The sequence below is a fragment of the Podospora pseudopauciseta genome, chromosome 3 (assembly GCF_035222475.1).
Source record: "Podospora pseudopauciseta strain CBS 411.78 chromosome 3, whole genome shotgun sequence".
NCBI lineage: Eukaryota > Fungi > Ascomycota > Sordariomycetes > Sordariales > Podosporaceae > Podospora > Podospora pseudopauciseta.
Genome location: NC_085893.1, coordinates 1,467,303 through 1,479,904, shown reverse-complemented (window position 1 = coordinate 1,479,904; position 12,602 = coordinate 1,467,303). Strand labels below are relative to the sequence as shown.

The window sequence follows — 12,602 nt, the reverse complement described above, 5'->3', positions numbered from 1 at the left end:
CACTCACCACTCACATAACATCCATCACCACTCCTCGAACACAACCACCAAAATGTCCTCACGCAAGCGCAAACGCACTCAACCTTCCCCCGCCAAATCCTCCGCCGACCAAGTAATCAACCCCCGCTCCCACACCCCCTCCACCCTCAAACAATTCACCCTCGCCGGCCTCCCCCACGACTCCCCCCTCCTCTCAGACCTCTACCCAGGCTTCCCTCACCGACCCCCCCGCCCTGCCCGCAAGCGCTACCAGTACACCTCCCAATCCTACGACCCCTCTCATAACAACCTAACCGATAAATCCGGCGACGAAGGTGGCGATGAACTCCCCGACTTCACTACTGACGACGACGGGCCCATCGGCGCCAGGACCACCGCAGGGGAGGAGACAGATTTCTCTTCCGCCTCATCCTCAAACACCTCAGGAAAGCGTCGGAGCAAGAAAAAGGAACTTGAAAAGGACAGAAAGGCAGCAGCGCATACCAGCAAAGTAGGGGTGTTAATCAACACGGTGAAGAGGGCGCTCAAAGAGGGTGATATCCCGCTGGCGAAAAGATCGTTTGGGCTGCTTGCGAGGGCAAAGGTGAATGGTAGGAGGGTTGATCTTAGGTATGAGAGGTTGTGGGAGTTGGGGGCGGAGATTATACTGCGTGAAGGGGAGACTACCACCACCACCACCACCGAAGGGGAACTCAAAGGCGCTTTCCAAATCGAACTAGAGCGGCAGGCAGAAAATGAAGACGACGATAACGCAGAGAGGGAATCGAGACAGAAAGATAGGTTATTCGCCCGTCAACAAGCCAACCTGGCGAACCTCAAGGCGTTTTATCAGCATCTTATCCAGAACCACCCGTTCAGCAAGCAGCACCCCAACTCTACGGGGCGTCCGCTGCTTGAGTTTAACATTGCGTTGTTTTCGGCGGAAATGGAAGGGGTGTACGCTTTGCATCGGAGGGGGATGGAGAGGATTGAGGAACGGGATGGGAGGGGGGAGTTTTATGATGTAGAGGATGAGATGGATATTATAGAGGAGGAACCGGACGACGAGATGGATGTTGACGGGGAGGAGGAGCACAAAGCACCTCTTACTCCCCCAAGGGAAAAGAGAAAAGTGGCGCGGGTTAGGGAGGAGAAGGATGAGCTGAGGAGGGAGGTGCTCAGGCAGATGAGGGGTGTAGCTGAAAGGATGGATGCGCTGCTGGAGACGACGCCGTTTTCGAGGGATGGGGAGTTTGCTAGGTTGAGGGCGATGGTGGGGTTGTATATTGCTGATTTGTGCGTGCCGTTTGGTGAGGAGAAGAGGGCGCGGTATGAAGTCAGGGATAAGGAAAGACAAAAGGCGAGAAAGCTGCTCGCGGGGGTGAGGGATATGGGCAAGGGGGTGCTGAAGAAGGATGATGAGGAGTTGTTGAAGATGTTGGGAAATGATGACGAGGATGATGATGAGGAGGAGGAGGAGGAGGAGGAGGAGGAGGAGGAGGAGGAGGAGGAGGAGGAGGAGGAGGAGGAGGAGGAGGAGGAGGAGGAGGAGGAGGATGAAGAAGAGGAAGACGAGGATAACGATGAAGAAGATGAGGAAAGCGATGAGGAAGGGCCGCAACTGCAATTCTTTTCTTCTATGCCGGCGTGATTCTCTGGATTTGTTCATTACGAGTACAGGTAGCAACATGTGTCGGTGTCTCAGCCATGGCCCTAGAAAAAGCTGGCTAGTGTAAACAGCTAGTCAGAGTGGAATACATAAATGTACATCCATCGTCCAACTCTCCCAATCCATGATTATTCATAACCCAACATCCATCTCAGTCCACCCGCCACAACCCCATGCTTGAACCTCTACCAGCAGGATAGTCTAGATCGAAGCAGACAAAAATAACCAATCCACTGTAAAAAACCACCCATCAATACAACTAGGTAACAGGCGTCGCAACCCCCTTCTCCCTAGCCCCCCGCTGGTAAATCAAAGCCCTATTCTTATTCCCCACCACCACACACCATTCCCCTCCCGGACTCCAACCCACCTGCCTCCCCACAAACGAACCGTCCACCCCCTGCACCTTGTGCGGCCTGATCAAACCCGCTGGGTTCGACAAGTCATACATCTCCTTCCAGTGATTCAGCGTATCCTGATTATAATTCCCCAACGTTGCCATCGCACTCCCGCCCCCCTCCGGGTCGGGACTAGCCGAAACCATCGACTCCTTATCCCCAGCAGCAGCCCTCAAACTAGCCGCCGCATCCTGGTGTGCCGGCGCGGCGGTCCCCTTCTTCGCTCTCTTGATCAACAGCCAACTCGGCTTCTGCACCGCCTGTCCACTTCCCGACTTTCTGGCTTCTTCCAACTCCTCCATAAAATCCCTATACCCCCCAAACCGTGAAAAGTCCCAAAACATGGTCTTGCTCTTTGCATTGGCAAATGCCAAGATGGGATGCCTCCCCTCGGCGTGGAACATTCGGAAGCGCATATAGAACTGGACACCGCAATCAGGGGTGTGGAATTGCGCTAGACGGGTGAACATGGCCGGGCGGGCTTTGGAAGGGATAGGGTTGAAGTATGACCGGGTTTGCTTGGCCATGTCGGTTGGTGTGGGAGCGTCAAGGGGGCCGGGGATAGGATCGTCGGAGGAGAAACCTTCAATTCGCCAGAGGACGATGGTGTCTTCGTGGCAGGCGCGGGAGAGGATCAAGTCGCCATAGAAGGCTACGCTGCGGGGGGGTTAGTAACAAGGTTGGTGGTTAAGGAGGGTGAAAAAGGCTCACCAGTCGACGAGATTGTTGTGGACTTCGGAGGAGGAGAAATGAGGATAGTGGAGGACGATGGGAACGTTAATGTGTTCCTTTGGGAACTCGGGAAGGGCCCACTGGTGGATGTTAGTGATGCGCTGTCGATGAAAAGTGAGACGATATGGTGACGGGAGAAGTGAACTCACAAGATTGATAATCTGATCATGCCCAGCAGACAAGACATATCTTCCATTGTTGTGAAACGCCACAGTCAGCAAGTTGTACTGATGCCCCTCGCCTCCCAAAATGCAGATACATGGCTGCTTGTCATGTTCCTTTGCCAGACTCCAAAGCTTAATAGTCGTGTCGTCTGAGGCAGAGGCTATGGTAGTAGGACACGCTGGAGAGGTCGCAAGATCGCTGATGTCGCCGCCGTGACCGACCAGCGTCTTGACGAGCTTTCCTCTCCTGATATCATACACCTTGATCTTGGCATCTTTGCCGGCCACACACAGCCAGGGATCTTCCGTGTCTGGATCCTTGGACCAACAGCACGTGTAGTTGTTGGCGCCTGAGTCGGCATCTCTGATCATTTGGATGACTTTGCAAGGGTTCTGGTCCTTGTCTGTGGTTGGCACCATGCGGACGACGACGACATGCTTCTTGCTTGTGGCCGCGAACACTGGGGGTGCGCCTGGTGGGTTGTAGGGGTAGAATTTGACGTCGAAGAACTCGGCAAGATCTGGTTGGTATTTTTAGCATGTGAAAGTCACAAATAAAGTCGATGAAACACTTACCCTCGTCCCTCACGGCATCTTCGTGCAGCTGAAATGAGCTACGCAGGCGTGGAAGCTCCCACTCGTCTGATATTGGCGGCATATTGGATGAAGTTGGTTGTTTTGATGCTGGCATTTGTTGTTATGCTGAGGAGGTTGGTTGCTGCGGAAGTTGGTTGCTTTGCTAAAGCTGGTTGTCATGCTGTGAGGTCAATAGCCCAGCTTCAAAACATGGAAACGGGGCCGGCCGAAACTGTTGGCTGCCGGACCGTGACGGTCGGTGGGGGTTCGGAAGATGGCCGGGTGGCCGGGTGGTCCGGAGACAAGGCCGGAAGCCACTATCCAAGATTCCAAAAAGGTGGTACAGATGCCGGTGGCTGTGAGACTTTTCGTTTGTTTACGGCTAGTATGACGAGAAAGGGTTTACAGCGATGATGAAGAATCCCCCAACTTGACCATCAGGGTCGGTACGAATTGCTGTTGATTTTTTTTAAACTTCACATATTGGCAGTCGCTACTTCTTACTTGCACTTGACACGCGTGGCGCGTCGCGACTTCCACTTAGAAAGCGAGACCCACTTGCCTTTACCAGACCTCCAGCTACCCCGCGGTCACCACCCTATGAGACATGGATGGCAGCTGTCGACATCTTCAACCCTCGAGTCTCGTAGCCTCGCCCCGATAGGGTCTGGAGAATTTCACGATATGCGAGTATCGAATGATGTATCACCCACCTCGTTGCTTTTTCAGTCGCCCTGAAACGACATCTACAGACGGAAGAAAGAGGTGCAGGAAACATTCCACTGACTTGAGCCCGATGTTCGGACCCACATTCGGAATTGCTTCAACAACCCTTACCCAGATGCAGTCACCGAGCAGCGGTTTGGGATGGGATCTAAATATTCGACAGGGGTGGACAACCAGCGAATAGAAACACCACGGAATGAGGCTCCAGCCCTCGTATAAACGTATCCATCAACGCCATCGCCGACGGGAGGGCATCGTCCCGGATACCAAGACCGGACGTCGGAGCGGCTTCATGCACAGAAACGGAGGTTCCCGCTGACAGCCAGCCCGAAAAGCTTCGGGAGCTCCACAGAACAGAAGGCCAAGACCCCCCCCCAAACCCCACGCCAAGGCCAACAAATGCACTTCTGATGGCCCCCCCCCTTCCACAACTGGGTTTGAAAAGTTCTCCATGTCACTGATGTCAAATATCGATTCTCGCGACAGAGGGGGATTATCATCGCCGACCACTGCCCCCGTTAGCTGTCACTTACCAGGGTTCACTGTACGACATCAATCCCAGTACGCAGGTTTCTCTCTCCGTCGCGTTCGGGTCACCGTCGGGCAGCTGTGGGCCACTTAGCCAATGATCATCCCTGGGATTCGAACAGCAGCTGGCCCTGAAGATCCCTCTGACGGTGGAATGACACCAGTGCCAAAACTGCAGTTGATCAGCAGCCAAAAGGAAAAATTCCGATGCTCGAGTCTGCCTCGATTTTTACAACGGCCTGGTCATCGCAGCCATTTCGTCTGAATTTTCCTGAACCATAATAGCTCTGCGATGTACGATGCTTGGCTATGGCTTCAAGTCGAGATCAGGAATTTCAGCTGAGCATCGAAAGACGCAGAGACGAGGCGGATAGAGAGAGCAGAGACACGTCGTGCGAGTCCGTAAGGTGGAACGATTGTCGGTGGTCGCGAAGAGCAGAGGTGGGGAGCTCTTCACACTCTTCTCTACTCTCTTGTGGTCGTTGCACAGAGCTTCAGACGTTGCCAAGACTTTGCGTAACCACCACCACAAGCTACGCACGTACTGTCTCGGCAGGCACTGGCTCGCCATGCCGGCTTTGTCGAGCGGTGGTTTGTTTGTTGTGTGGGCAAAAGGGCCAGGGCAGACTTCGGTCCCGGAGCTTTTACACAATCACGATCCATCCCGCTGCTTGGAACCCGAACTTTGAAGATATCACCAGTGTTCTCAAAGGGACGGGGGACGGGAGGGGCCAGCGGGACCAGTTGTCGTTGATATTAGCCGGCGCCAACTCTCCCCTCTCCCGCTGAACCCTGGAACTGACAGGCTTAACAGCTCTGTTATTGCTGCGATCAGCCCGTCTCTCTCTCGCTGTCCCTTGCTCAAGAGAGCAGGAAGGTGGCAATCAACAAAAACTCTCAAAAACTAAAAACATTTTGGTGATGAATGTTTCGTTCCGGCTCTCCCAAGGGACCAGAGAGCATTGTGTCCCGGTTCGTCCAGAATTGGAGACACGTACGACCTGTCATCCTCCTGCTTTCCTCCTCAATTGGGACGAAAGCCAACCTTCTGTTGCACTCGTCACCTCTCGTACATATCTCACCCCACCAGATATTTTCTAGGCCAAGCACTGGAATAGTCTGTACTAGCTAGTACATCCACGCCAGTCGTACGCATTGGGCATGCTCGATGATCATGCCCCCGTTGGGATATCTGGGGGCATGGGGCTCCGATGTGGACATCCAGTCAGGCTGGCTTGCTGAGAAGCTTGAGCGTGTTTCCTGGAGCCATTGGCTGCGTTGTGCATGCGGGCTCTGGAGCAGTCATTTCGTCACAATCCCAAACCTCTGATATGAAGGTGGTGGTGGAGGGCCGCGAAATGATGTTGTTGCTGTGACCAAGAACTGCCAAGCATTTGCTCCCGCTCGCCAGCGCAACTAACTAAGGCTAGGCCCTCCTTTTCGGCACCTGGTAGTCTCGCTGTGGGGAGCAGAAATTGCCCTGAGAGCCGGCGGGATTGGATCCCGGAGAGGCACGGAGAGGGCCCAAAGAGAACTGCAAAGGGAACCACCCTCTTCTCCCCGTCGCCAAACCACCCCCCCCCACCCTCCTCAGGTCCTCCCCGTGCTTCCTCTCCCTCCATCTGCTCCCCCCTCCCCCCCGACCAATTGCTCTACCGAGGATCGCCTGCTACCGTCTGCACCTGTTCAGGCATCTTCCCTGACACTTGTCCGCGCTCCCGCTTATCAAGTCCCGCAGTCCACGGGGGGAGAAAGCGGAACATTGGCACCTCCCCAACTCGGTCCAGTGTCCTCCGTTTGATCAGCCAGTAATCTAATACAGCTCGCTCGCCCTTCTCTTTGCTTTCGACTACATTATCAGCCTGTCCCTGTACCATCAACAACAACGGCACTCGAACATCAGAGACAGCAAGCAGATATATATCACAGAAGATAGCCTGTGTCTGTTGTTGGGCGTCACCGACACGCTTCTTTTTCCTCTTACCAGGCGACCCCTCCACCACCACTGAGCACCACAACACACAACGTACACACAGCACACCCGCACCACACACAGCTCACAGCTCTCACATAGCACACCCACCACACGCCCACGCACGCATCATCCCCCCTTTTGCAACACCGCCCGCCCCCGTGCCTCTGGTTCTGCGCGCTCTGCACCAAACCGAGAAAGCCCAGACATTTACCAGCCGTGCGACATTACGACCACTTTCTGCTACCACTCTGTCTGTGACGCCGGCCAAGGAGTCGACGGCTGCTTTGTCAGCGAGTGTCTGCACCCTGCCGGTTCTCTCCAAGGCTTCCAGGGCTTCTCGCGCCCTCTCCGCCCGCTCCTCGCCGGCCCTCCCTTTTCCGCCAGCAGCTCTAGAACCGCCCGGCCGTGGAACGGGTGAGACTTGATATATCCGCTCCCAGGTGACGGCGGGATCTGTGTCCTACTCCGCCTCGGTTATCAGCAACGAGACGCAGCGGTCGAGAACAGCACGCAGAGGCGAGACCCCCCAAGGCGGCCTTCACCGTCACCCCAAAGGCTTGTCGTAGCTCCCTGTGTCCTGTGGGACCTTCGGTCTTTCCTTCCCCGGCTTGGGAAGTCCCACGAAACCCTCTGTAGGGTCCAATTCGCCCCAGGCTCTTTTGCCCCAGACCGCCGGCTCCTTGTGGTCTCTTTTTTCTGTCCTTGCACTGCGCAGGTTCTTTTCTTGTGACTACTCGGACGCTCCTCTCTGAGACTAGCCTCTCGGACCGAGCCCCCTCTCGACTGATTTATCTATTGCCGTTTCCAACGACGCATGGAGGAGTTTTTGTGACCCCTATTTTGCAACTCAGGACCGCTCGTTGGAGCAGCCCCACGATACTCAGCACAGATGGATCCCCGCGACCAAACGTTTATGACCATACACAGTATGTTGAGACGGACTGATATCGGAATGAATGCGAACTAATGACGTGTTTTTTTTGCTAGACCTTACACCCGATGCCAACATCCTCTTCGCATCAGATTCCATCCTTGATATTCTCGGTTATCACCCGGACGAAGTAAAGGGGAAATCATGCTTTGAGTACTTCCACCCGGACGAGGTGCCGTTCGCACGCTCGATCCACAGTCGAGGCGTGCTTATGGACAAGGCGGCCGTCTTGCACTATGCCCGAATCCTGTCCAGCAAGGGTGAATATGTCAACTGCGAATGCTGCTTCACTGTCGTCCACACCGTCTTGGTGGCGTCTATCAGCATTTACTCCAGAGGCGACAAGAGCGAGAGTACGTCCTGTGCGTCTGTCCACCACAATATTCGCTAACATGTTATTCAGGGAGAGCAAAGGAGGCTCCGCAAATTCGAAGAAAGTTTTCCTGCTCACCATTGGATCCCCGCTACCACATGCTTGAGCACCTCTCACCCAAGTTCAAGATGCCCGCCATGGAACGGGAGCCCCGTGCCGCCCTGATTCTGAACCGGTTTAGTCTGGAGCTCAACATCATGTACGCTACTCCGTCGGTTGCGCAGATCGTGGGCCTCTCTGCCGAGGAGCTGATGGAGAAGTCATTTTACGACTGCATTCAACAAGACTGTATGGAACGAGCATCCAGGTGTCTAGAGGGCGCCAAAGAAAACGAGTCGATTGCCTATCTTCGCTTTTGGTACAAAGATCCGCGGGCTAACTCGGAACACGAGGCGGATGAGAGTGAGGATGAGCAGGACGAGGACGAAGACCTGGACGACAACAGCAGCAGAGCGAACTCGGATAGCAACGACATGGATATCGATGACGATTCGGTGATTGTAATCAAGGATGAGGACGATGACAGGATATGCCTCGACGGTAGGGAAGGCTCGGCAAGTTCTGCCACCACGGCAAGCTCAAACACTTTGCCTGTACAATCGCCCCGGACGTTTGAGTTGGAGGCTGTGGTTTCGTGCACATCAGACGGACTGGTCGTCGTGCTGCGCAGGGCACGACCACCAATCCCCGACCTGCAGCCCGTGGTTCCTTCGGCGTTCAACTACCAGAATGGCCTCTTTGCAGCACCGTGGGCCCAACAACCGATCGAACCCTACATACCGCCCGATCTCCTCTACACGTTCCGCCCGCCATTTCTTCCCCAGTACATGCCGCTCCGCGAAAGCGTCAAGGCGGCAGGCGGACCTCCGATGGACCGTAAGTGAAACCTTTCTCTGTCCGATGTGGGACGTCCCGCAAGGGGTCTGTTTCTCAACAAAATTTTCGTCTAGACACCACTGGATATTACCGAGGAGAACCAGAGACTGATTACCAACAGACCTAATGCGATCGATCCGGGATGTGGCCGTGTTTGCCTGGGCGTTAACCGGTATCAACGGAAACATGGCCGCCTATGGTCACGGCATGCCGAGGAGAGGAGCGCAACCACCGGATAGGCTTCCAGTGTGGGATCCAAATAGCAACAATCAAGAACAGGGAAAGGTGGCATATGAAGCGAACCACCACCCACTAGCCGGGGCCCCTCATGGTTACGTTCGAACTCGGCATGCATCATTAGACGATGGAATGTATGGGAATCATCAACAATACAGTCGGAACTCATGGTCACCACCGGCAGCGGCACCATCGCCTTATCGGTACGGCGGCGGATATGAGGCCAGTCAGCAGCAGCAGCAACATCGAAGTTATCACTCTCAACAATCACAATCACAAGCAGCACAACCAGGACCGGCCCGTTGCCAGCTACAAACACCACAATGGGGCGAGCCATCATCATCTCGCTCATCAATACCCAACCACGGGCCACTCCCACCAAATACGGGTGAGCCATCGGCATCAACTCGATATTTCTGGCAGTAACTTTTCTCATCATGAAGGTGTTTTGGCTGGTTTTGGATTTCACCAGTCATGTATCACATGCCGCATTTTTTACACAAGACGAAAAATTTGGTCGAGACAGATGGGGAGATTTTTATTCACATATTAATGGCATTGTTTAGTTCAGCTATTTTCACCACATATCAAAAAAAAAAAAAAAAAAAACAACTGCATAAGGCATGGGGAACTGATACAGAAAAAACAACCAATCACTCTAATACTTTTTCGTTTCACGCTCTGGGTTCTGTAGGTTTTGGGAAGAGAGATGATACCCTTTTGAATTTATGGAAGGCGGATGGAGATGGTGGGGATGAGGGAGGGGGCATTTTGTTATTTAGTAATTAATACTGCTTATGGAAATTAACAAAAGTTTATACAATTGTGTGGTTGAGGTGATGGGTAGCTGCAGGAATAGAGGGATATGTTCATGAGTATAGTGGAGGGAGAGAGGGAATGATGCCGTGGGTTTCTGTAAATGTCGATTCTCCCCGAGACTTGATATTCACCCCATCTACGCCGTGCTCCGTGAACAGAGGGGGCAGAGAGGGAGGGAATGGTCACACCAAGGGATCCTTCACAGAGAGAGAGAGAGAGAGAGAGAGAGAGAAACTGGGCTCTCTCGTTAATCACGATCCCTCCGATCGTGTGTCACAAGCATTTATTCGCTCTTTTTCAACTAGCGGGACACAGCAGCTTAGCTTTTTATCCTTTGATGGGAGATATCCCGGTCGGTCGGGGGGGGGGAAGGAGGGGATAGGGGGTTCGGTCTCGGGAGAAAAAAAATTCATTTATCACAGTGTCCGTCGAAGGCGAAGGGCGGAAGGGGAAAGGCATGATCGATATATAGAGGGTGAATATGGGGAGGTGCAGAATCGATGCTGGATATACAAGTTTCATTTACCTACCAACCTGGTCCTCAAGGTTCCGGAGGTGAGTGGGAGATATTTCTGATGATAAATGAAGAAAAAAAACAAACCACATGACCCCCATCCTGAACGCAAGCTGCCGTTTCGTCAACAATGAATGGAATCACCATCAAGACTAATGACCCCAGAACCCAAAAAAGGCAGGTGGGTCAAGACACCCAAAAAGTTGGAGAACCAAAGAGAAAAAAAGAGGCCCAAGCTCCCCCCTGCCTGGCTTTGGAGTTGGGTTGCCCCACAATGGACTAACAGCTGAGGTACCCCGGTACCTGGCTTTTTGCTTGGCCCAGCAATCTGGCCGCTAGGTGGTCTCTGGCACCCGTCGGTTCTGTTTGGGAGAGTTGCGCGGCGCTGCTTTACAACGACGGCATTGGCTTTCAATAGCGAAACAAACTGGTTGCGCATGAACACCTCGAGCGTTGGGAAATATAAACGACGGCAATAATACAGCAATAACCAAACGGGTCGAAAGCAGGAGGTCAACGGCACACAAAAAGAGACACAATGGCGGCCCCGAACAGAAGCCACTACCAATCCACCCCCCAAGTCGACCTCGAGAACAACGACGAGGATATCCACGATTTGATCGATCCCGATGATGGTAACCCCCCTTCCTCCCCCTTTTCCCCCTTTCCCCCCTTTCCCCCCCTTTCCCCCCTTTCCCCCCTTTTCCCCCCTTTCCCCCTTTCCCCCCTCTCATTACTAACCTTTTTTTGTTTTCCTTCTCTTCGTACAGCGGACCTCAACTCCTTCGACGACCCCCTAGCCCCCTCTTCCTCTACATCCCGCCCCCTCCCCCAAGGCAGCATCACCTCCGCCTCCCAAACCGCCACAGCCCTCTCCTCCCGCTGGGGTTTATCAGGTGAAGACCGCGCCGCACCCCTAAACACAATCGACGAGCCCGTCTCCGCCACCCTCCTTAGGGATCTCTCCGCCATCTGGTCCAAGCTGAAAGAAGTCCTGTACCCAAAGTACCTCTTTGGCGGGTCCATGTCCTCGATTTCGGACGTCAGAAACTTGCGCTTGGCCCAGGCAAGGGAGGAAATTGTTGGTTTAGCGTCAAGGGCGATGGACGCGGATAGCTTGCTGAGCAACAACCACATGAGCAGCGGGCTGAGGGATTGGGATTTGTGGGGGCCGTTGGTGTTTTGTCTTTTGCTGTCGACGCTGCTGAGCTTGAAGAGTAGGGAGCAGCAGAGGGAGGTGGTGTTTAGTGGGGTTTTCGCTATGGTTTGGGTTGGGATGGGGGTTGTTACGGTCCAGATAAGGTTGTTGGGGGGGAATATGTGAGTACTGCTCTTTTTGGGGTTTCTGCTGCTGCTGCTGTTGTTGTTGTTGTTGTTGTTGTTGTTGTTGTTGAGAGGGGGGATGGCTGACATGAGAACAGATCTTTTGCGCAGAGTGTCTGTATCATTGGGTATACCCTCTTTCCGCTCGTCATTGCCGCGTTGCTGTCGGCTGTGAGTCTGATTTGGATTGCGAGGATTCCGGTTTATTTGGTGTTGGTTGGGTGGAGTTTGGCGGCGGGGGTGAGTATTCTGGGGGGTAGCGGGGTGGTGAAGAATCGGGTTGGGTTGGCGGTGTATCCGTTGGCGGTGTTTTATTTGGGGTTGGGGTGTTTGTGTTTTATCTCCTGAAGAAGAGAAATGGTGTGGTATTGGGAGGGAGTTAAAGGGGGAGAGAAGAGGAGAGGTGTATTGATAGGCGGGGACTTATTCAACTACAGCAGTCAGTGTATCCGTTTCGGAGCTTTTGGTTCCTACGAGTTAGTTAGGTAGGCAGGTAGGCTGGCGTTTGAAGGGGGGTCATGGGAAAATATTGAGATTCTACTTTTATATGTGCTTTGTTGAGCGTCACTCTGTGGGGGTAGTTAGCCGGATCTAAGTAGTGCTGGGACTGTGGTGGGGGTTAGACGTAGTGTTGGACAATATCTCTCTCTCGCGCTCCCGTCCTGAGGTTATTTTTGCGGCTGGAGTGAAGAGTGCCTGCAATTGACGTGTCAACAGACCTGTGTTGGAGCAATAGCAGTCAAAAGAGAGAGTGCCAGGAGCAATTGTGTGATTCACGCCAG

At 53.7% G+C, this 12,602-nt stretch overlaps 4 protein-coding genes across 4 annotated transcripts; 3 read left to right on the top strand and 1 right to left on the bottom strand.

The window, feature by feature from the left end:
* Window positions 1–52: 52 nt before the first annotated feature.
* QC763_304090 (uncharacterized protein) lies at window positions 53–1,630 on the top strand (the record flags this gene model as incomplete). The annotated part of the gene is made up of 1 exon (XM_062910858.1): window positions 53–1,630. One exon carries the CDS (start codon window positions 53–55, stop codon window positions 1,628–1,630), a length of 1,578 nt encoding a protein of 525 aa, XP_062766837.1.
* On the bottom strand, window positions 1,591–4,011 carry QC763_304080 (uncharacterized protein). The gene is made up of 4 exons (XM_062910857.1): window positions 3,519–4,011; window positions 2,928–3,463; window positions 2,758–2,858; window positions 1,591–2,703 (listed from the first exon to the last, which is right to left on the bottom strand). Exons 1-4 carry the CDS (start codon window positions 3,631–3,633, stop codon window positions 1,908–1,910), a joined length of 1,548 nt encoding a protein of 515 aa, XP_062766836.1. The 5' UTR covers window positions 3,634–4,011; the 3' UTR covers window positions 1,591–1,907.
* A 270-nt stretch (window positions 4,012–4,281) lies between these two features.
* Window positions 4,282–9,054, top strand: QC763_304070 (uncharacterized protein; the record flags this gene model as incomplete). The annotated part of the gene is made up of 4 exons (XM_062910856.1): window positions 4,282–7,673; window positions 7,735–8,031; window positions 8,082–8,927; window positions 9,002–9,054. The coding sequence occupies exons 1-4, from the start codon at window positions 7,637–7,639 to the stop codon at window positions 9,052–9,054; spliced, it is 1,233 nt and encodes a 410-aa protein (XP_062766835.1). The 5' UTR covers window positions 4,282–7,636.
* A 1,981-nt stretch (window positions 9,055–11,035) lies between these two features.
* QC763_304060 (uncharacterized protein) lies at window positions 11,036–12,602 on the top strand (the record flags this gene model as incomplete). The annotated part of the gene is made up of 3 exons (XM_062910855.1): window positions 11,036–11,132; window positions 11,268–11,817; window positions 11,919–12,602. 3 exons carry the CDS (start codon window positions 11,036–11,038, stop codon window positions 12,166–12,168), a joined length of 897 nt encoding a protein of 298 aa, XP_062766834.1. The 3' UTR covers window positions 12,169–12,602.